At 43.7% G+C, this 23559-nt stretch overlaps 1 protein-coding gene across 3 annotated transcripts; it reads left to right on the top strand.

Annotated features, from left to right (window-relative positions):
• The first annotated feature begins 4298 nt into the window (after positions 1–4298).
• On the top strand, positions 4299–23272 carry GPR89B (G protein-coupled receptor 89B). 3 transcript variants are annotated; one of them, XM_056328022.1, is made up of 15 exons: positions 4299–4445; positions 7827–7886; positions 8741–8844; positions 9855–9884; positions 10366–10472; positions 11348–11449; positions 14590–14710; positions 14960–15040; positions 18349–18458; positions 20132–20220; positions 20612–20704; positions 21061–21156; positions 21689–21778; positions 22392–22457; positions 22624–23272. In XM_056328022.1, exons 1-15 carry the CDS (start codon positions 4404–4406, stop codon positions 22828–22830), a joined length of 1398 nt encoding a protein of 465 aa, XP_056183997.1. In that variant the 5' UTR covers positions 4299–4403; the 3' UTR covers positions 22831–23272. The 3 variants fall into 3 exon arrangements, with proteins under 3 accessions (XP_056183997.1, XP_056183998.1, XP_056183999.1); XM_056328024.1 differs by lacking the exon at positions 4299–4445 and adding an exon at positions 6354–7028; XM_056328023.1 differs by lacking the exon at positions 9855–9884.
• The last annotated feature ends 287 nt before the right edge of the window (positions 23273–23559 follow it).

Here is a 23559-nt window from a genome sequence, read left to right as displayed (position 1 = left end):
CATTAATGCAAACCCACAAATTATATTATACTGATTCTTTCCTCTAAGTGAGATAGATACCAACAATCTATTAGTGCCGAAACACGGGGTACAGATTCCTCCTCCTGTAGGAGGGATCTGGGGGGATCTCTGCTCTCTAGGCCTGTGTGGGCATGAAATCTACTTACTGAGGGAGGAAAGTCCAGTCTCCCCTGCCACTCAGTAACTCACTGACTGTGCAGTTCTACATTTAAAGAGCGGTTGTGTCACACAATGCTGAAAAAAAAAAGTGGCAGTTTGCTATTTTGTATAGAAAATGGCTTTTCAGGCTGACAAGTGAAAGTAATCCTAGCCTAGGCATAGTTTTGTTTAGTAAAGACAGGAACATCCATGAGAACTAGACTAAAGCCTTCCTATAAGCCTGAGGCAGTTGTGATAAAATGGTATACGGTGCCAGATTTCCTGAGGGCCAGGGCTGGATAAGTGTACCAAAATCAGGGGACTTTTCTAAGTATTGGAATAATTTGATTCCCCCCCCCCCCCCCCCAACATAATGACACTACCATTTCTTAGGCTCTGTGTGTGCTACACCTTTTCACATGGCTCAGGAAAGGCTTTTTGCCAACACCAAATGTGCTTATACAGTTGAGTAGTAACCATGGCAAATGAATGTGTCTTGACTTGCCAAGACATAGCCTGGCACACAATCCTTTCCTTGCAACTAGCTTGGCATGCACCTATTTCAGCAGAACAGGCAAGGCTTGTGTCTCTGTCAACAGTTTGAGTATTTCTCTCAGCAGGTCATTGTATAAAAAGACATTAAACATTTGTTCAGCCTAGAGAGGAGGGGTCTAAGGGTATGGGGAGCCCTTACTGCTGTCTTCAGGTACATAATGGGGAGTTACAGGGAAGATGGAGACAGACTCTTGACAGAGGTGCACAGTACAAGGTCAGAGGCAACGATCACAAGGAGCAGCAAGGAAAACTTTGGCTAAAAACATCCTGACAAGGAAAAAAAAATGTTCAAATGGAGAGTGGTTCAGCACTAAAGCGGGTACCCAGAGACACAGTGGGATCTCCATCCTTGGAGGATGAAGCCTGACTGGGAAAAGCACTGCACACCCTGGTCTGACTCTGCATTGAGCTGAAGGTTGGACCAGCTGGTCCCTTCCAGCCTGAACTACCTATCCCACGGGAGGCTGAAAGCTCAGTGCAGCCACTGCGTGGTGGAACAACAGGTGTAGGGCACTTTCTGCCTCTCCAGGGTGTTCTGGTAGAGCTCGCTTAGACTGTCCCAGCAGGCAACACCAACCGACCGGGCACCACAGCAGAGGCTGATGCACAAACACAGTCAACTGATGTTTGGTAGCCACAGAAGCTGCTTGAGGCCAGAATCGTGTTGTGTAACTGGTTTGGAAAAAGCATTACAAATAAATAAAAAAATAATAAATAAAAAAAAAAGGACTATGCTTGTCAATAGACAAAATCATGGAAATACAGGGGGCTTAGGTCTTTCCAGTTGCCTTTAATTTTGGTGTCAAGTGTGCCTTTAAATCCATCTGAAAGTGCAGAGGACTGCATTTTAACGTTCTGTCAACAAAATCCTGTGTATTTTAAAGCTTGCTGATCTGGGATGAAGCAGAACTGAATAGAAACGGTGATTACAGAGCTACTGACAGAACATTTTGAAAAACACAAAGACTGTTGGCCTTTGCCTTGCTAGATCCAGCCTGGCATAGTGAAAGCAAAACAAGCCATTTATTGGTTTCCAAGGAGGGAAGGCTATGTTGCTTGGAAAGTCATGGAGTAGCCTACCAAAAAAATTTTAAGTCAACACAGCAAAGAATGTATAGTGAAACAGTAAACAGAAAAGTTGGCTCCTGTGGTGCTTCCCTGAAGCTCAGGGGAGAGTTGGGTTGAAGGATGATCGGGGTGAGAAAACCCAGTTACAAATGAGCATACCAAAAAATCCTGGGGGTTGTGGGGCAGAGGCTGTGCGGGGGGGCAGCGAGGAATCCCAGGTACTGGCACAGCATGCCAGCTGACCGGCAGGCTGCAGGCAAAGGCCAAAGTAAAGAAACCAGTGAGCTCATCAGCTGAGTACCTCATGGTAAGGATAAGGCAAGCCAACGTGAGATATGAATTAAACTCAACCTGTTACCACATCTGGTATTTCTGGATTTTAAAACAGCCAGCAACTTTACAATTGAACTTGTATGCGCTGGTTCCTCTATTTACCTGGTAGAATTGAGAACCAGAACTAGTGTGGACAAAGCTTTTTTCCCCCCAGTCCTTCTACCTAAGTGTATGAAGAATTACTGGGGCAAAAATTTTCAGGTAAGTTTCTCAACACATACATGTTAGTTCAAAGGAAAGTCACAGACAATCCCATAAAGAAATTCATCTATTGCCGGTGAACACCATCACCTGAACCCACCACAAATAAGTTCAAGGCATGAGAATGATGCTGGCTTACTCCCAGCTTCAGAACTCCTGTTTATGAAAACCTCTGGAAAGAAGAGAGAAGAAAATGGATGGCCGGCTGCCAGCTAAGCCTATTTGTCATGAATGTGCCCTGTAGCACCTTCTGGAAACCTGTGCTATGTCTAAATATACTCTTGGCCAACAAATGGCTTGAATTCACCACGCTCCACCTTTCCGCTTTACTTAACTGCAGTTGTCTCCACAAACTGAATGTAACATAGCCGCATTCGCACTTTAATATGTGGAAGAATAAAATACAGAATGGTGCAGAAACCTGCCAATATACTGACCAGCCCTTCTTCCTCGTACACTGCTTCCCCTCTCTGGCCACCTCCATCTATATTCCGTTTAATGAAACTACCAGCCTGTCCCAATTGAAACTCGCCTTTGTACCTGTGGAGTACCATGGACCCTTCTCCCCACACACGCCCATCAGCGGCTGTCTAAGGAGGAACAACATGGAATAAACTTCCCATTTTCTTTTTACACTTTTTTGTCTTCCCTGAAGGAGAAGTCCTGGGGCTGGGGGGTGGAGGTGGCTGAGTTTTTCCAGTAGGAACAATCTTCTTCCCTGTGTGTTGACCCCAGGGCTCAGGGATCAGTAATTTACAGCTAAGCTGAGGAATGTTTCAAGCCTATTTATAAAACATGCAAAGAAGAAAGTTTAAAGAGCGATGACCAAACTCTGTCTTGTTTTTTAACCTTGTGTTGAAGTGAGCAGAGATGCCAAGGTGTAAACAAGAGCAGAATTTGGCTTTGTGTAGGTGTTTTTTTTTAAAGGATTTCCTGTTAACGTCTGTCTTTAAAAAGCAACCGAGGACTAACCTTGCCGCACAGCCTACCCGCGCAGAACAAAACAACCACAGATCCCTCCAAACTCTGGAATCTCATCACTTTAGGAAAGATCAGTTTCTAAGCAGCAGATTTGAAAAGGAAAAACAGGGAAGTCCCGATCTCAGCTCTGTGTTAATTGGCAGCGATATCAGAAGCTGTAAAAAAAAAAAAAAAAAAAAAAAAAGCGAAAAAAAAAGGCCTAGTATGATATATGATAATGTGCTCCCTCAGTGTATTTCCCTGTGGGAGCTGGGTGCTTTTTTCTCTTTGCAATGCTGTAGACAAGGAGACGAATTTCACACCAAGATGACTGCCAGCAGCCTGCCAGAGACTGCGGGACTCATCCAGCGGCTGGGCACAACCAAACCGAGCCCTGTTTTCCTAGTGCAACCACTTGTAATGAATAAAGGTGCCTGATTTTCACTCAGCGGGAGCTCCCTGTTTTGTTCAACTCTCGACTGGCCCCACTCGATCCTTCCTCTAGGATTTATTATGCCAAGCGCAGCCAGCTTTGAGCGGCAAAGGTTGGCCGTGCTGTTGAGAGGAAAAGAAGGCCCAGGCGCCGCGGCGGGGGTCAGGCGGGGACAGGACGGTGGCGCCTCACACCCACGGGCATCACGGAGGTCCCTGTTTGAACTTGCACTTCCCTGCTGGCCTCCGGCCTCTGGCCCTTGCGCTGCGGGCACACGCCTCGGGAGGGCGGATGGCACAGGGATGGCGCCGAGGGCGGAGGGAAGGCCGCCAGGCCCCACGCCCGCGCCACCCCTGCGCAGGGGCCCGCGGGGCGCAGCGGCAGCACGGCCTCGGCGCGGCCATCCCGCCCCTCCGCCGGGCTCCCCCCGAGCGCCGCCGGGGAACGGCATCAGGCTCAGCGGCACCCCGCCCCCGCCGCTCGCCCCGCGCCGGCAGAGACCCCCGGCCGTGCCCCTCCCGGCGCTGCAGGGCTGTGGGTGGGGCTCCCTGCCCGCCCCCGCCCCTATGCTCCGCCCCATTCCCGCCCCGACCCGCCCCCTAGCTGTGGCGCGCGCCCACACGCCTGCGCACTGCGGCCGCCGGCGCGGGGCCGGAAGCGGGGCGGGCGGCGGCCGTGGCGGGTGGGCGCCGCCATGAGCTTCCTCATCGACTCCAGCATCATGGTCACCTCGCAGGTACCCCGCTGCTGCGCCGCGCGGCGTGTCCCCCCCCCAACCCCCGGGCCCGGAGAGGGGAGGCGGGGGCCAGGTGGGGTCTCTCCGCCGCTTGGGCCACCCGCCGTCCCTCCGGAAGCGGCCGCTGCGAGGGCGTCGGGGCGGGGCCTGCGGGCGCGCGTGCGCAGCTGCCGGGCTGAGGGAACGGCGGGGCGCGGCGGCGGCGGGAAGGGTCCGCCGGCTCCCTGAGGCGCTCGCCCCGCCGGCCCGGCCCCCGCGCCTGAATGCGTTCGGCGGCCGCTGCTCGGCAGCGGGGGTGGAAAAAGCCCTGGCGGCTGCCAGCCTGGGGGTGCGGGGCCGGCACGTCGTGCCCGCCCTTGGTGTCGCCCGGCGGCCGCTGCGGGAGGGGTGCGCGGTGCCGGTGCGCGGCCCCGGGCCGCTGCCCGGCGTGTGGCCGTGGCTGCTGCTCACGGACGTTGGCGAGTCAGTGACGCGTACTGAAAAGGTTCAGTAAATAAGGCTGTAGGGAACGGAACTTTTCTTGTAATACGGCATCGCTTTTGTAAATCTAAATTTTCTTAGTCGGGACAGACAGGGAAGTTCATCTTGCTGTTTTCTATTAATTTATTTCTGATATTCCCCTGGAAGGCTAATCGTGGGCAGTTGGGCCAGCTGATCGTTCTAAGTCCCTCCCAACTGAAATAGTCCCTTATGCCCTATTTGTGTCTTCTACCCTTGCTTTGCCCCAGAGGAGTTTGCTTCTTTAACAGCTTTGGAAGATGTTTCATGATCTGCTTTAAGGAATTTAAAGACACGCCACTATTTTATTTTAAATACCTCCTTCTCTGTTGATCCGCCTGTGATTCAGAAACTTCTTCAGCTTCTGCTTTCTGCTGGCTGTCGAAGTCATCTTTCAGTTAGTCTTTGTTTTATGCCAGCAGAATTCACCTAGGAGGCCTTTAACCCTTTTCCTGGCATGCTGTCTTTATCATTATGAAGTAGGTTGTGGTTTTGACACAGTTGAAACTGTCCTCTTGTTTTATGGGAGGAAATGCTGCCTCCGTTAGCCTCCTTTGTTAATAATTTATCTATTGTGTTGTCTTTGACCTTCCTCTCCTGCTTGCTAGCCTGCTTCCTCCTCGGTAAGAATGTAAATCTTTTTTTCTTCCTGTCTGCCCCTCTGGCAACTGAGATGGTCCAACTATTTGCTTCTGCCAAAAGGGGAGGGTTCTGCTCCCTCTTCACTTTCACACTGCTGCACAGGCATGCTCTCTTATTTGTGCTCCTTCCAATATTTCCTTAAATGAGTTTGAGTAGATCACAGAGGGATCCGATAAGCTTCTGAGCTGGTGTGAACTTTTTGTTCTGCAGTGAAGGAAAATGAGCTGAGGAAAGGGAACCTTTCCCCATTCAACAGCAGTTGCTTCTCTTACATAGACTTTAATGCACAACTGTAGTTTTCCTGAGAGTTTTCAGGACAGCTTTTGGCTGTTTCTCAGAAGTATGATCTCCTCCTACTTGATAATGCTTTGATTTTTGTGTCTAACTTGCTTTTTCACTGTCAGCTGCTTGACTGTAGCTTTGATACTGTTAACAATTCACCCAGAACAAAAACTTTCCCATTATTTGCTTTGCATTCTAAGATCTAACTTGTCTTAATTGCTTTTCTTTGGCTGCTGGCAGCTTTTCGTCTTCTCATCATCTTCAAAAGCATTGTTAGCTATTTAAATTGCAGCATGTAATTGTCAAAGGCTCAAGAACCTTCTGACTTAACATGTCACATTCACCTGCAGTATTTTAGAGTGTCAACTGTTAAGATAATGTCTTTCTGTGCTTTTGTATAGTCCCTAACACAAGGGAAATCTAATCTTCATATATAATTTCCTCTGTTATTATCGGGTTTGCTTATGTCCTTCTCTCTTACTTTCTTATTTTTTTTGAAACATTTGTCTTGGTACCATTTTCATCCTTCCTGCTGTTAAATGTGGAGTTACTTTATGTAAATACCACTTGCTTATCATACTATTTTAACTTACGACCTGTAGATAGGAGGCTTATGGAATATCTTACCTTTTTCTTTTTGCTGTCAGTTACTTTAAAGTCTGAAGTCCTTCTCAAACAAGTTTTGCCGGTTGTTACCGATCACTAGACCTCATTCTTATTTCAGTTCTTCTTTCAAGACAAGTATGTTTGATCTTCCTTGCCCAGCATTCCAGGTATTCCTCATCTGTAAATCATGTTAGTCTGTTACCTTTGCCACTGTTGGGATCCAGTTACTCCTGATGCACAGTGGAATCTTCCACAATGGTTCCTGCATTTTTGTCTTTGAAAGTTTCCTCTCTCCACAGAGGGACAGAATGCTCTGACTTTTTCCATGTGCAATGAGAAGAAATACTGTCTTTGTCCTATGCATTCTGGCATATACTGATTTTTGTCTTTGCATTGGTCAAAGCTAACGTTATAAAATGTATTTAATATCCTCTGAGCTCTTTTTTTGCTTGGGTTCTTTTAAATCATTGTATTCATTTTCAGTCTTCTGAGGAATAGAGAGGGCTACCCGTGGAAGGCCTGACAACACAGCCTCCTTTTACTGTCTGAAGATGGGTAATTACAGTTTTGACTACATTGCTTAATTTGTATTTATTTCATTTAAGTCACCAGCAAAATAGGTGTGATACTAAGTTTGTCTCTTCAGATTTGTGTTGAAACTTAACTAAATTTTGTACAGTGCTCTTGAGAACTATTGAAATGCAAAGCATTTTTGACTCGTCCTGCTTCACCTACCTTGTCCGTGTGGCTTTCTACAACTCCAGCTTGTGGCTTGAGGCATTCAACACTACCTTTTCCCTACCTTAGAGGTGTTTTTAACACCTTTCACCCACATTGTGTCTGTGTGTAACCAGATTTAGTGTAAAGACCTCTCCATAAAAATCAAATGCCCTTCTAGTCTTAAAGAAACGGCAGATATTTTTATAAAATTTACTCATCCCTAGAAGATGTATATGTTGTGGACATTCAGGTGTTTACTTTGCCTTCGTTACTATGATTCCTGTAAAAAGGATAAGCTTTAAACCTGTAGGTTAGGAGAGTGAAACAAGAAACAACAGTGCAAAGGATTCGGGCAGGCCAGGAACTGAGGAATTTTGAGAACTTGGGAACACAGAACTGGGCTGTCTTGACTGGATCTTCTGTAAGGTCATAGCCTTCTGTGGCTGCTACACTTGAATATTTAAAATAGTCTTCTCTCCATGGTACCATGGCAAGTTTTAACCTTCTGTGGATCTTAGGTGCTTTGGCCTAGCTCTTTTGCTTCCATTTGTTTCATCTACAGTCAGTAGTGAAGCAGCTTCATATTTTGCAAGCTGCTGGATACAAATGTTAAGTGCTTCATCTCTTTTGCAGGTGCTGTTCTTTGGATTTGGGTGGCTGTTCTTCATGCGTAAGCTCTTCAAGGATTATGAGGTGAGAAGGGACCTTTCACTACGAGTCTGTATGTTAAAAATTACTCCCAGTTATAGAAATGTTTTTAAAACTGCAGTTGGCCTTTTTCTTCTCTTTAAGCCCTCGCACCTTATTTTAAATTACCTCTACAGTTACTTTCTTTTTAATTTCCTCTTGTGCTTCTATTTGAAAGTATCCTAGATATCTGAGGAAATGGGTTCTTCTGGGACCAGTGAAAGTTTCCAAATTGGCTATTGTTATATAATAATAAAAAAATAGGGAGGAGGTGCAGTGGTAATAGTTTTCCCCTTCACTTGAGCAAGCCTGCCTTATGTAATTTTTGAGACAAAATTCAGCGGTTAACTTCAGACGCAGTGAGGTGTGTTCATTGTGGCTGAGTTGTTTGTGAGGATTGCATGGGGTAAAACTGCCGCATTCTCTTATACTTAGAGGGGTATGAGAGAATATAGTCTAGGTCAGAGGTGGCTTAAGTGCGAGCCAAATTCAGACCCCAGAAGTTTTTCTGAGTAGGTCTTAGTTTTAAAGCTAAGGTTAAGATCCAAGAGCTCTGTTAGCAAGGGTCTATCGTTAGTCAAGTTGACATAGAACACTGCATGCTTGACATCCCTTCTGTGCAAGGCATCTGCATTAAATATGCCGATAGCTGCAATCGGTGTAATGCTGAGAACTTAGGAGTTTTCCCTGTGGTTTCTAACCGGCTGTTGATTTCTTCCTGTTTAGATAAAGGGCAAAGTGCCCTGAAGCAAGAGACCCAGCCATCATAGTTTATAATTTGTTTTTCTTAGTGGAGGGGTATCAGGATACCATTCTAGGAATGTAAATGCCTGATGTCTGGCTTGCTTTCTCCATTGCAGGTACGACAGTATGTGGTCCAGGTGATCTTCTCTGTGACTTTTGCCTTCTCTTGTACCATGTTTGAACTCATCATCTTTGAGATTTTGGGAGTGCTGAACAGCAGGTAAGTGTGGGAGCTCACTGGAGGACCAGCCTTGCCTTGTGTTCTGTTGCATCTTGAGTCTGACTTCTAAATTTATGGATTAGTCTCGGACTGGGGAAATCTTGTGAGAAAATAATCAAGAACTCAATGAAGATGTTTGAGCAGCAACATTTGTTTATTTGAGAGAACATGAGAGTAGAAGCCATAAGCTTCTGACTTGCCATGTAATTGCTATTAGTGTGGCCTAGGTCCTTAGGGCAAGGGCTTATCTTTGACTTTCTCCATTTGTGAAGTTAAAAGAAACCTTTTTTTATAATGGGAGTATTTTAAAGTTTCGGATCATGCTGAAGAGCGCTTTTCAGATGTTAAGAACTATGGAAAATAGAAGCACTAGGTTTTCTGTGGTGGTCAGGGCAGTGAATAAGATGTGAAGTGAAAACTATTTTTGTAACAATACGGTATTTGTGAATCAAAGGTGCGTCCTCCTTTGACATAGGATGGGGACTTCTGCATAAAGGGGATGTTAAAAACCATCTAGTTCAGAAGTCAGTAGGAAAGAGAAGACAGAACAGTAGCATGTAGAGGTTAGCTGAGTTTCATATTTAGTCTCTCTCATCATACTAGTATAAGAGACCAGCCGAAGGAGTTGAAAGGCAAGAAGTACAAAACTGATGAAAGGTAACGTTAGTTCTGAGTGTATGTTATTAATCTGTAGAGCTTGCAGCCAGAGAGATCACTGAGGGGAAAGCTTTGATAAGCTTCAGTAAAGGGCTGGATGTCCATATAGATCAAAATGTTGACCTCTGAATTAGCTAGGAAAAAGTGACAAGGATCCTCAAATTTCTCCTTCCCCAAGTCATAAAGAGGATATGAGTTAATATTGGGAACAGGACATATACTTTTCTATTCAAGCTAAGTGAAAAATCAGTTCAGCCAAGATGACTCTCATCTGCATTTGACTAATCTCCTTTGGTCAGAGGAGTATTGATCATTTTGAGATATATGTGTATTTCTAAATTCTTGCTTTGCAGTGTCTTGCAGATGAGACAACTGACTTTGAGGTAATACATGTTGAATTATGACCATTAAATGGTTTTAATCTTTTCAATTGGAATTAACTCTTTCTTGACTCAGCCACTCATTACAAAATTAATTACTGCTTATACTTAGTTTTGATTTACTGTTCAACTGGATGAGCAGTAATCAAATGAATCATGCTGCAACCGGCATTAGTCACCATAGAAAATGCAGGATTTGATAAAATAGCCCAGTGTGTTTTTCTGGGTAGTTGTTAATTTTGAAATACACATTCTTGAGCTCTGTATTAAAAAACAAAACACACCCCCCCCCACCCCCCCCCCCCCCAAACAAACCAACCCCCTCCCCAACCCAAACAACAAACAAAATCCAGAATATTCTATGTGCTAAGCCAATATTATCTAATGCTTGATGTGGTTGAAAGGATTACACTGAAGTGCGATTGTCTTTGAGAAATTTGTTGTATTGTGATAGTGTGCTAACAGTATTTTGGCTTTATTTTAGCTCTCGATATTTTCACTGGAAGCTGAACCTGTGTGTCATTTTGCTCATCCTAGTCTTCATGGTACCCTTCTACATCGGTTACTTTGTTGTGAGCAATATCAGATTATGTGAGTACTTGGTTTATGGCAGTGGGGCTGCTAACTTGAGACTATGCATACAAATGAGAAATAACTTTTCTGAGAGACAGATGTGTTGGACACTATCGCTGTAGCTCCCTCCTTCCTCTGGCTTTGTCCTGGCTAGATAACTTCTGTTTGGAACTTAATGCTTTAGCAGGAACTCTTTATTGAGCAGTTAGGAGATACTTTACCTGACCCCAGTAAATGTAGCTTTTCTTTATGGGTTTCGACAAAGTTGAGCACTTTAGAGTAATGTTACTGAAATTAGTGCCTTTACAATTTTAAGCTTGCAGCCCAACCCTGGAACCCTTGGCAAGGCTGTGTTGTTCTGCTAGAGGGTAAACAAAATGAGGCAGAGAAGCTCAATACGTCACTCTTGAGGCATGAAAGCTCAATAAGTTACTTCTGCTTTTTTTTGCTTACCATTGGCTGGATGAGGGCTCTTCCATGCACTAATGGACACTTACCCTTGAGCTGTTGACATTCATCGCTCTTTTGTATTAGGCTTAGGCATGTAGGCTGGGAGTATTAAACATGTAGTTTTGGCACAAAGATGAAGTTTTCCAGTTTCATGTTCAGAGTCACGTGAGAGAGACCACAGCTAAGTGATCCCCTGTTCATAGTGCAGCCCTCTTCATCCATCCATGGGGAAAAGCCAAAGTGGTGCGTTGCGGCATTAGCTCTTGCCAATGGTTGTCTCAAACGGCTGGTAAGAAGTGAAGTGGTGCGTACGGCTAGCTGTAGCATCTCTTGGCCACCTGTGCTCAGAACAACCTTTGGACCAATATAGCGATCATGCAAGCTAGAAGAAGCCCTAAAGAAAGAATGTCTTTAAAATACTGGGTTTTTTTCCTCTCCACTAGTGCACAGACAGAAACTGCTTTTTGCGTGTGTTCTGTGGTTGACATTCATGTATTTCTTCTGGAAGTTGGGGGATCCATTTCCTATCCTCAGCCCAAAACATGGTGAGTTTCATATTTTTGCTGATTCCTTCCCTCCTGAAAATAGGCTTTATTATCTCACTTCTGTCTTGGAGCTATTAATATCTCAGCTATACGTTTGGGACTGTAGAAAGCAGTTCTTGCAACTGAGGGTCTGCTCAGCTTTGAAATTTGCCATCTGAGGGTTGTCAGACTAACAGAAATGGGTGGATACATCTGAATTACTTGTATTAGTTTTCTTCCAGTATCACAGGAAAATTTTACCAAAGTGAATGAGTGCTAACTGAACCTAGACTATGTAAGAACACAGTATTCTTTCTGAGAACACAAAAACTGCATCTCCACAAAAAGCTGATCACAATTTTTTGTTCATTTGTTTATGTTTTTTGTGGCAGCTAAAGCTAATTTATTTAGGAAAAGAATTGACAACCAAGCCTTAATCTGACCTTTTTCAGTCAGAATATTGTTTCTTGTCACTGAAATCAGACCAGTTTAGCATAAGTGGCTGTCCAGTTGACAAAACATGGCAGGATGCCTGAACACCAGACCTGTATAGACTGTAGCCAGCAACATGTCTGGCAGCGCATGCTAGCTTCGGTACAGCTTTGTACACAGCTGAGCCCAGAGGCAGTACAGTTGCGTGGTACCAGAGTGTGAGTTGGTAAGTCCTGCTGGATGCCAGAGCTATTTCTGTGCAGAATTAGCTTGGGTATCTCTGCGTTGCAGTCATGAAACCAAGAGTATTTATAGTGTGAAGATACTGGGTGCAGTTGGGCTAGTTTGGGTCCAAGAGAGCTGGTTAGCGTGTGCCTAACTACTGAGCCAAAGGATTCTAACACTGTAGAACCAGACTCTTTGTGACCTGGGTTTCCTGTGTAACTTGTGTTGCCCTTATCCCCTGCACTGGAAAACTGTTTGTATCTTGTTCTCAAACAGATGAAATTCAGTCAGTTTCACTCAAAGTGGTGAATATGTCTGTCTGCATAGATAATGGTCGGCTTAATCTTTCTGTTCGCCAGGGAGCTATTTTACTCTGTACTAATCTGTAAGAGAAAAATTGACAGATACCAGCTGCTGTAGGGTCTGCTTATGCTTTCATCTGAGCCTGAAACCTTCCTAAGAGAAAGTGTGTATCTGTGTTTTGTAACTGTGTCTTTTGCCACTGAAATACAGCAGCTAATATACACCGCAGATCCCTCTGCTCAGTGTTTTATTGCCAAGAAAACCAGGTATCCACTTCGGGTTGCAGAATGTGCTCGAGTTGGCAGAATATAATAACTTAATGGGAACTTGGCCATGGGGTTTAATTAATCCTCTTCAGATCACTGGAAAGGTTCTGTGAAGCTGTGTAACAACTGCAGATTTCCAGAACTGGTAATGGGGTGTTTTCTATTTTTAACTCCTGATTTTTAACAGGATGATACTCCACTTAACATTTGTACAGTGCCTTATCCTACCAGGTGTAGGTGTAAGGTTAGAGCAAAGGATTCTAAGGTTTTTTTTTCCCTGCTGTACTGCTGCGGTGCTACTGCCCTGCATATATGGACAAGGCTGCTGCAGGGCTTTATCATGTGGCGGTGGCCCAATTCAAACAGGAGGGATCATATTGTGGAGGGAGATGTGACAGGAGGCCATACTTAATGAGCCCCTCATACTGCAGTACATTACCTTTAGTGTCTTTGTCAGTGTGCCCCCACCCTGCTCACCTGCCTGCACGGTGCTGTGCTGCAGCTGGGGAATTGTGCTGACCAGTGTGGCCCTTTCCAGTACCTGCGCTGGCATCCTGTGCCAGGGAGTGCCTCGCCTGGGGATGGTGATGGCAGTGTGCTGCAGCTGGGAAATGCGCCATTCCGTCAAGGGCTCCGAGTCAGGAGCCCTGCTTAGTCTGCAGCTTCTTTTATAGACCTGAATTTAGGAGCTCATAGTAGAAGGAAGCCTTACTCAGTCACACACTTGTATTCTAATAAAAGTCTTACCTTTGTCTGAGTTGATAAAACATTCGTTTTATCTGACCTGATCACAAGAGTAGGGTTGCTCTGAGTGTTACGGCGAAGCACTGCTTTAACCGGTGGAATGTCATGTCATTTTGAAGGCAGATCCGTTTTAACTGCTGCTGTCTGACAGTGTGTGGGGCAAAAGGCCAGTGTATTGTAGCACGTTCTGTAGCTCGTGTAAATCTCTGTGCAGCTGCACATGACTGGGTGTCTCAGTCTCCCTTTGTGAAGTCTTTTTGCCTTGTTTTCAACATTTATTCCCCTTCTCTGAAGCATGAAATGTGGCTTGGCGCTTGGCCATCTCAGCTTTGCAATCATGTAAGCTCCAAATGTGCTGTGTGTGGCAGCTGCTCTATAACTAGCTCCCTAAAAAGTGTTTAGTAGCACATGGCACTCTACTCTGAGAAGACAGGTTGAGATCTGTGTTTAATGGCTGCGAAGAATAAATGCAACTTCGGTGCTTGGTGTTGGTTACAGCACAGACTTGATGCTCATGCTGTATTATGTAGTATGTTTTGGAGTCCGTTTGGTGCTCAGGTGGAATGCCTTGTTGGTGGTCACCTCAGCAATGTGTTGGTGTCCACAAGGTGAATACTGAAGAGCAAGGAGCAGCATAAGCTTCCCATAGTGTCATAACTCCACTGTCCTACCAGCACAAATTGTGTCTGATCTGGAGGGGTCCCTTCTAATGCCAGTTGACAGGACAGGGCTTCCTGTTTGTGGGTCAGACATTTTTTGGACAGTTTGCCAGGACTAACTGGTTGGGTAACTGATCCTGGTTATTGCAGAATTGGCTTTGTGGAAGATGCCTCCGTTACAGTGTCTGGTGGATGATCTGTGTTCCCACCTCAGCAAAGTGCAATCACTAATGTTTTATGTATTTAGAACCAAAATATTGACTGTTTGTCCTCTGCAGATCTGTCTTGAGCTTTTTCACAGCTAGAGTTTCCCATCTCTGTTTCTAAGCATGGTAACGTGCTTTCTGAGGGAGACTTTTTACCCCTCTCTTCATTTTCCCTGTCTGTATTTCATATGATCTCTGGCCATTAACGGTGGGAAGGCAGTCAGATTCATTAAGCAGCTCTGTATGTGTGTTATATTTTGAAGGCACCAAGTGCAGAGCAGAGTGAAGAGACCGAGGTTACTAATGCTGTGGTTTTTCTCTCTCAGGAATCCTGTCTATAGAACAGCTCATCAGCCGTGTGGGTGTGATTGGGGTGACACTGATGGCGTTGCTGTCAGGATTTGGGGCTGTCAACTGTCCATACACTTACATGTCCTACTTTCTCAGGTAACTGCAGCCTTGTGAAATATTTTGTCCACCTTTTTGAGATTATTCTTCTGCTTTTCCTGCAGCATTGATTCAAGGTTTTTTGTAACTTTTCTGAATCTAGCTATTGCCATGACTACATGGTAGAACCATTTCCATTGCTGAAGCATATTCTCCTTACACAGGCTTCTCTCTTCTTTGTTTTATGAGCATGTGCATATTTCCTCTGAAATGGTATAGTAGGCCTAACTGCGTACCTTCATTTTGTAGGAATGTGACAGATGCAGATATTCTGGCTTTGGAGCGACGACTCCTTCAGACTATGGACATGATTGTTAGCAAGAAAAAAAGGTAAGAAGGCAGCAGTGGCATGGAATGATTTATTTCAAGGATTTTTGATGATTATGGTTTAAGATGGTTCTTGAAATTACCAAAATTATTAGTCCTTTCAGGGCTATGTGATTGTGAAACAGGTGCCTGAATTGTGTTGAGCTTTGTGGTGTTTCATTCTGGCCTGATACACAACTTTGGTATTTTTCCCAGACATGCACTAAATAGTACCCTTTCTTGCTGCAGCGGCACAGGTTAGGCTTCCAAGACAAGTTGTAACTCTCTGATGGGAGCTTGACTAGTCTGTAAGATGGTCACCTTGCCCTCCTGATAAGTGATCCTTCAGCCACTGCAGCTGGCTCTCTTTCTGGCAGTTTCAGTACAGAAATTGGTTCGTACATACTGAGCGTGCTCCTGCTTTGTGGATCTGGTGTTTCCTGGTCAAAGCTGAAGCGGGCTAGTGAGTTGGTGTGGACACAGCTCTGTTCTTGCAAATGACAAGGTTGACATTAGTTTTGCAAAATTGCAAAACCTCGCTAATGTGACTTATAGTTTAGTGCACAAGCTTGCTGTCAAAACTCAGCTTTTGTTGGTTTAACTTATTCCATGTACCACAAGTGAAAAAAGCTACTTTTGGAAACAATGTAATTTCATTTACACCGAACAGATTTTTGTCTGCTCTTAGAAATTACATATTGCATGCCTTACTAATTGAGCGGAATAAATACAATTACTATAGTCACTTCAAGGTTTGACTGTCTGACACTGAATTATCACAAGAGGCCCACAGACTTTACTTTTGGTGCACTGATGTTTTAATGGAAGCTTTTAATGTATGACAAGGGAGCTTTTAGGTAGTCTAACCTTGCTGAATTAGTCACCAGTGTGTGTATCTGCTGATCAGTATTAGCATATGAAAGAGTAGTTAAAGCATAACTTTTTTCTTCCGCTTTTTAAATGTTAAGTGGTGAACAAATTTTAACTCAGTCTTTGTGTTTGTGTGAGATGGCTAGTAGTGAGAGAATTTAATTACTCAGTTTTAATTGATTTAATCGACTAGGAGCAGTCAATTAAGGAGCCAGTACTTTGGAAGCTAAAAGATACTGTGTAGTTCTGCATCTGTGTTCTTTTTGTACGTTTTTGGACCTCTGGTCCAGGGAGAGTGATGTTGAGGTAAAATTAATAATTTCTGGGACTTGCAACTGAGAAGCACTTTCTTACCTTCCTATAACCAGGAGATCTTCTGAATATGGCAACTTTCTAAGCATTATGAAGTGCCAGGTAAAGTGTGTTAATCCCTGGGGAATTATACTGAAGTTCCTGTATTGGTGTTTAAAAAACAACAACAACAAAAAAACCCCAACAAACCAAAACCACTCCAAAACTATGTAGTCTCAGAAATGTGCAAGAAATAGCAGGAGCTTGCATTCTGGAGTTTTTATTCTTTTTTTGCTTTGACAGGGAGTAGTGGCTTGCATAATTGGACTATTTGCTCGTATAAAGCAGAGCTTAAAAAGTTTGCATTTAGATGGATACAAATCAATCCAAACTATTTGGCAGAACAAGCGGGAATAGCAGTGTTTTACAGTGTATGGTAAATGTAGTCCATAAATTGTCAGTTACTTGCTGGCTACCTTTTCCGTACGTACTGCTGATATCTCAGAACTTACCAATGCATACAAGGGTTATAAGGCAATAGAACATAAAGGTTTTTTGTTTTCTTCGCTGATCTTGACATATCTTCTCATACCAACCCTTATCATACTGCCTTCCTTGTCAGTAGGAGAGAGTTGTTGCAAGTTGTTTTCCCTGATGCTTTTTGCACAGGAATTACTGAGTGTAATCAGTTGAAGCCTTGTGGCAACTTGCCTCTAAAGTTGGCAGGTTCTTTATACTCATCCTTGCAGGTATGACGTTGACTAATCCTCAGATCTGAAATGCCTAGATTCTGTTGCACCGTTGCTTCATTTTGCTTCATGTTAGAGTCAAAGTAGCTTATCTTGATGTAGATGTATCACATATCTACACAGGCAGAGTGTGTGGGTTTTGCCTGTGGATCCTTTCTGTGAGGTCTCCATTGCTCCTGACTACTCAGTGGGTACAGAGATCCCTGTCACCTCTCAAAAAAGATTTGCCTTTGCATACTTATAGCTTTGCACTTCACCTTGATATAGCTGCATTTTTGCTGCAGTGCTCTGGATCGTTTGGGATGGAACATGTGAATCAGGTACTGGGAAGAAAGCAAGGATTAGAAATGCAGTTCTTGTATTGACAGCTATCAGGATGAATTGAATCATTCCAAGATACCTGTTATTTGTAGTTTGTGACCATATGTAGTTTTATATGTTATGTGGGGTGCCCCGAGGGTATTTCATTTGCTGGATACAAAGGAGTGATTTTTTATTTTCTTCTCCCCCCCGCCGTTACACTGCTTATCAACAACCTCGAAGAGAGCTCCGTGCCACATGTAGCAATGCTGGCTGCAGCCCCCCAAGAAAGGGCCTAAACACTGTCAAATCATGGATCACCTTGACAATCTTATGAATAGTTTTCAGCTTAGGAGTGGATAACTGGCTTGCAAATTTCAATGGGGAGAAATGTGAGGGAATGAGGCCAGAAGCCAGCACTGCTCATGGGGATTATATTGTGGTGCACGTGGGAGTGTGAGCGACAATATGCAGCTGCTGCTGTAGTGTTGGAATTAGCTTTAGGAGTCACGTTCAGATTGCCTGAAGCATCCAGTAGTTCAGTCCAATAATGGATTTATGTGTTTCAGCTTCATAACAGCTTGTCATGCAGCCCAGTAGTGAGTGACAGCATATCAGAGAGTGCTGCTGCATACCATCCAGCACTCACAGTTCTGTGGAGGAGGCGGATGTGCAGTGATAAGGAAGAAGGTGTTCAAGGGGAGAAGGGGAGCATGAGAAATCTTCCGAGTCCTGAACTTGAGATAGCACATGAACAGTCACATGTTTGAGGAAAGGAAAGCGACTAATTGTATGCCTGAAAAATCCATTTAAATTTTTATTTTTAATTGGGTTTAAATCCCTTTAAGGGTTGAAGCAGGATCCTGAATGGAAGTCTTGGGAAGTGTCTTACTGAATCTCACTTGATTAGGTCTGGGCTCTACTCCAGAGCTAATCAAGATAATGTTAGGAAGCAAGATTGGTGCTTAGAGGAAAAAAACAAGGGGGGGCATCTGTTTGCAGTTAATTTAGTTTAATGGTGTCTTCTAAGGAACTGGGCTTTGGGTTTTTTTTGAGGATTTTTGTTTGGATTTTTTATAAAAATACTTTATTCCTAAGGACTTGTGTTTTCTGTTCTTTCAGGATAGCAGTGGCTCATAGGACAATGTTCCAGAGAGGAGAAGTGCATAACAAACCCACTGGCTTCTGGGGAATGATAAAAAGTGTTACAACATCTGTTGCAGGCAGTGAAAGTATCCTTCATCTGCATGCTGGCACCTGCATCAGGAGGTGGCTCCAGCTTTCTTCTGTTTTGAAGAGAAGAGTGTTAGTTGGGCCAGTTACAAAGCATTCATGTTTCAACGTGTTTCGGCAGTCAGAACAAAAGGCTTAATGCCTCCTGGGAAGTTTGCTTTCTAGCACTGTCCTGTCTGACCTTTTTCCCAGGGGTTGGACGCATAGTTTTACTGTGACACAGTCGGGAGTTGTGTGCTCCTGCTGTCCTGCCCTGTAAACGTGCTGCTGCATCACCATGGGTGAGGTGTACAGCAGATTGCAAGACAGATGGGCACGCTTATGGTTTGGGTTGGAAGGGACCTTAAAGATCATCTAGTTCCAACTCCCCTGCCATGGGCAGGGACACCTTCCACTAGACCGGGTTGCTCAAAGCTCCATCCAACCTCACTTTGAACATTTCCAGGGATGGGGTGTCCACAGCCTTTCGGGGCAGTGTGTTCCAGTGCCTCACCGACCTCACTGTGAAGAGCTTCTTCCTTATATCTAATCTAAATCTATCCTCTTTAAATTCAAAGCTGTTATCTCTTGTCCTGTCACTACCTGCCCTTGTAAAAGATCCCTCTCCAGATTTCTTGTAGGCCTCCTTTAAATACTGGAAGGCTGCTCTGATATCTCCCTGGTGCCTTCTCTTCTCCAGACTGAACAACCCAACTCTCTCAGCCTGTCTTTCTAGGGGAGGTGCTCCAGCCCTCTGATCGTCTTTGTGGTGTCACATTGCAGAGGCACTGATGTGGGAGGCAAATTTCTGATCTGATGTATCCTCTGCTCATGTGATTGACCTTCATGTCTTCTCATAACTTGACGTATGCTCTTCCAGGATGGAGAACCTGTGACGTACTTGAGCAAAACACTGGGGTTTGCTGACGTGCTGGAACAATTTACCTAGCCTGTAGTTGGCTTTCTGGCCATGTTGGACAGCTGTGAGAAAAAGAAGGGCAGGAAGCAACTTGTGGACCAAATAAATTGTTCTCATGATACAGGTTGGCCACTGGTGCTATAGCAGCAGAAACGTGAGCAGAAGTTGTTCTGCCTGTGTGAAAGCGGTAGAGGGAACCTGTTGGGAATTGCAAGGATCTGTATTTCTCTAACTACGGTTGCCTACCAATAATTTCTGCCAGACTACCTAAAGTGTGCAGTTTGCATATTTAAGACTGAGGACCCTTCTTCCTCTCCTTTCCCACTAGCTGTTAAAATCAGAATTTGGCTGTTTGAAAAGGCTTTTTGTAATAATCGCAAATCTCTTGGAGCGGTTACTCAGCAGTTTTGTGAGATGCACTTCAGTGACAAGGGCCACTGATCAAGGTAGAGCAGCAATCTTGGAGAGGAGAGCTCTGATTCTATTCTACGATGTGTTCCCCAGGCAGAGGAATAAAGAGCTTGTTGCATGACTGTTTAAACACTGTGTATACTTCCTACCTTCTTGAAAAGGAGTAGTGTGCAATATAGGTATCCTTGAGATTTCTTTGGGTGCGGTATCAACAAGGACCATCAAGACTGAATCAAAAACCTGATGTAGATCAAAAAAGTGGTTAAATCCTTAGATGTGGCCCTTGGGCTGAAGGTAGGGAGTGTTTTGGTTTTAGTTAAGAATTTGTGACGTATTCTAGCCTTGACTGTGCTGGTTTGCTAGATCTGTCCCTTATCCAGCAAGAAGTGGATGCCCTAGAAGAGCTGAGTCGGCAGCTTTTTCTGGAAACTGCTGACTTGCATGCAACAAAGGTACATACATACCCAGATGGGTGTTGGGAGGCCAGAGTAGTTTGAAAGAGAACGTATTTTACAAGAAGTTGAAAAGTGTTCAGTAGGTAAATGTTGAAATGTTGTGATGCAGTGGAGTGAGGTCCTCTTTCTTTAATTTGGGGTCTAGATGGCAGTTTCCTTCCAGTTCAGACACATACTGGAGTATGCCCCATGTCCCTAAATCCATTCTGAAACTTTCAAATTAGAAAAAGATGTTTTAGGAACATCTGAGTTAAGAGGTATAGAAGGATAAAGCTGTGTTTGCTACTATGGATGCTCCGTTAAAATTTTGTGTTGTGGGTGATTATGGAAGTGATAAATTACTATTTTTTTTGTGTTCTGTTCCCCCTCCCTCCTTTTGTATTTCCAGGAGAGAATAGAATACTCCAAAACTTTTCAGGGAAAATACTTCAATTTTTTGGGTTATTTTTTCTCCATCTATTGTGTCTGGAAAATCTTCATGGTATGTAAATATTTTGTTGTGGTTTATGTGGACATATGGAAATGTTGCACCCTGCATAGATTATGCTATACATGCAGTTCATCAAGTAATCCTCCAGTTTCCTTAAAATCTTGCCTCTGGAAATTCTGAAAGAAACTGGCCTTTGGTTGAAGTAAAGCTCTGGATCTATCATTTTGTATAGAACATGAGACAAGCAATTCTTACATGTGTGCATTTTGCACCTTCTTAGATGATCCGACTGCCCCCTGCCCCTTTCCTTGGTGACACAAAGTAAGAGTCATGCGTGCATCTCATGTGTAACAGTGAGGTATGCTTTTGTTTTCTTCTTTTAATGTAAACCAAACTCTCTCTTGCAGGCAACCATCAATATTGTATTTGACCGTGTGGGGAAGACTGATCCAGTCACAAGAGGAATTGAGATCACTGTAAATTACCTGGGAATCCAATTTGATGTGAGACTTCATTAGTTTGTATAGCCTTTTCAGCAGTTCCTATCTTATCTAAATAAAATAGGGAGAGGGTGATAGAGCCCTGACAATTTGTCTTTGACTTCTGACTTATTGAGGAGGAAGGGAAAATGTACCATGAACTTTGCTTTCATGCTGATTTTATGCTGGGATGGTAATGTGGTCTTTTTGCCAGAGAGGCAGTGATTTGCTTGTTTGTTTGGGGCAAATGGAAACATGTTAGTCAACTTTCTTAGATTAATAATTTAACTACAAAGTAATTATGGCTGCTTTTGCACGTAGGTGTTCTGTCATTTACAGGTTTTTAAATATATCCCTGTGAATACAGGGTTTTTCTTGTGTGTTTGGAGTAAACAATTGCTCGTATATTTGTGAAAATGTCTGTTATACAAACCTGTCTACAACGGATATCTGTGCAATTAGGAAATACAAAGACCCTGAAGAACTGGCAGCTATACAATGTGGTGTAAACAGGGTTGGCGTTAGAGATTTAAGTGTATTCTTCTTGTTGATACAGGTAAAATTCTGGTCTCAGCACATTTCCTTTATTCTTGTTGGAATAATCATTGTTACCTCTATCAGAGGATTGTTAATCACACTTACAAAGGTAAGAGCCATGACTCTGGACTAGGAAGGCTGTTATCAGATCCTTATTTGTAGGTGCTGTATAAATACGTATTGAAAGTTTATATTTTAAATATCTCAATATAAATACTTCCAGAGGGAAGAAGGGAGGAAAAATGCTTTCTGCAATGTATTTCCCCACTCAGTCTCTGTTACTATTACTGTTGGGAAGAGATGCAGATGTTAAAGGAGATGTTAAATGTAAGCAAGGGTTCAAAATGATGCTGTAGCACAGCTTATTAGTAAGGTTGATGAGTTGGTGATTAAAAGAATTTAGATTGTTTAATTTGAGCTGCTGGTAGGACTGGAAAGACGTGTGACTCACTGTCTTGACCTGGCTTTTGGTATCTAAGCTTAAACTTCAATACATATTGTTCCATGACTTCTACCACAGGACACCACTGGCTTGGGGATATTCATGTTTAAGACTGCAGGTTTCTGAACGTAGGGTACAGGCACCCCTCCAGAAAGTATGCTTTTAATTGTTTTTTCTTAAAATGAAAAAGTATTGAATCATATATACCTTTCATGCTGTCCTAAGGCACACTTACCTGCCTGCTTATTTTCATTACTTTTTTTTTTTTTTTTGTGTCTAGTTCTTCTATGCCATTTCCAGCAGCAAGTCCTCCAATGTTATTGTTCTGCTTTTAGCACAGATAATGGTATGTGAAACCATGGGCACACCTTTATACCTTTATATACCTTTACGCATGCATACATATTTGTGTGTGTGTACATACACATGTAACACAATCCTTGTATGCTGACCCATGTTAGCCACACAGCCCATTGGGAAACAATAACTACTTTCTCTTTTTTAATTTACAGGGTATGTACTTTGTGTCATCAGTGCTCCTGATCCGGATGAGCATGCCTCTAGAGTATCGCACTATTATTACGGAAGTCCTGGGAGAGCTCCAGTTCAATTTTTATCATCGTTGGTTTGATGTGATATTCCTAGTTAGTGCACTGTCCAGTATCCTCTTTCTCTATTTAGCACACAAACAAGCCCCAGAAAAGCATATGGCCCTCTAAGTGAGAACTGCAGTCGTACACTGCTCTCTGCCCTTTCAACTGCACTGCTGCAACTCCTGTGTACTGCAAAACCTGGAGAGCCAGGACTACTCTGTGTGTTTTAGCAGTGTAACTGACTCTTTGAACTTCCACATGTCATCATCAAGCTCTGTGGCTCATTTTGTTAAGGTGCCACAGCTTGAAGGGAAGGGGATGCACATGAGATGGCTCATTGCCAAGGAATAAGGACACTCCTGGTACACCGGTATCTAGGGGCATCAGGACTTGCATACAGGGTTGTCTGAGGTGAGACCTCTTACTGTTAGAACATCATCTTCAGGGAAGGCACCAAGGAAATGTGATTTTTTCTTCTGAAAATCAACTCATAATTGGGATTCAGAGGATGGCAATTCTGGAGCTGTATGTTTGAATCTGGAATTAAATAAGCTTTCATAATACCTCATGCAAGCATCACAGGTTTGGTTTTTTTTGTCAGCCCCAAAGATTTGGTTGGAAGTGAGCTAGGAAGTGGCAAAGATTTGCTGCCTGGCAGAAGTGAAGAGAATTTCACTCCATTTCTGTATTGGAGTGTATGCTGGTGTGTTTCACTAGTACCTAGTGTCATTAAGAGCTGGGAGATCGGCTTTCTGTTGCTGAGTCTCAGCTTTGTTTTCTCTCCCTGCATGAATGGAACCGAGGTTTTGGATTCCTCTTTGCTAGAGTTCAGTGGGAAGTCAAAGATCACAGACA

Source organism: Falco biarmicus, chromosome 2 (genome assembly GCF_023638135.1).
Source record: "Falco biarmicus isolate bFalBia1 chromosome 2, bFalBia1.pri, whole genome shotgun sequence".
Taxonomy (NCBI): domain Eukaryota; kingdom Metazoa; phylum Chordata; class Aves; order Falconiformes; family Falconidae; genus Falco; species Falco biarmicus.
Note: the sequence above shows the minus strand (reverse complement) of the source record. Positions and strands in the feature narration are given on the sequence as shown.

What these genes read in the sequence shown, in the direction of transcription:
- GPR89B (XM_056328022.1), top strand. Translation starts at nt 4,404, where the DNA reads ATGAGCTTCCTCATCGACTCCAGCATCATGGTCACCTCGCAG. An exon ending in TACATGTCCTACTTTCTCAG is followed by an intron (nt 14,711 to 14,959) that starts GTAACTGCAGCC and finishes TTCATTTTGTAG; the next exon opens with GAATGTGACAGATGCAGATA. An exon ending in ACCTGGGAATCCAATTTGAT is followed by an intron (nt 21,157 to 21,688) that starts GTGAGACTTCAT and finishes TTGTTGATACAG; the next exon opens with GTAAAATTCTGGTCTCAGCA.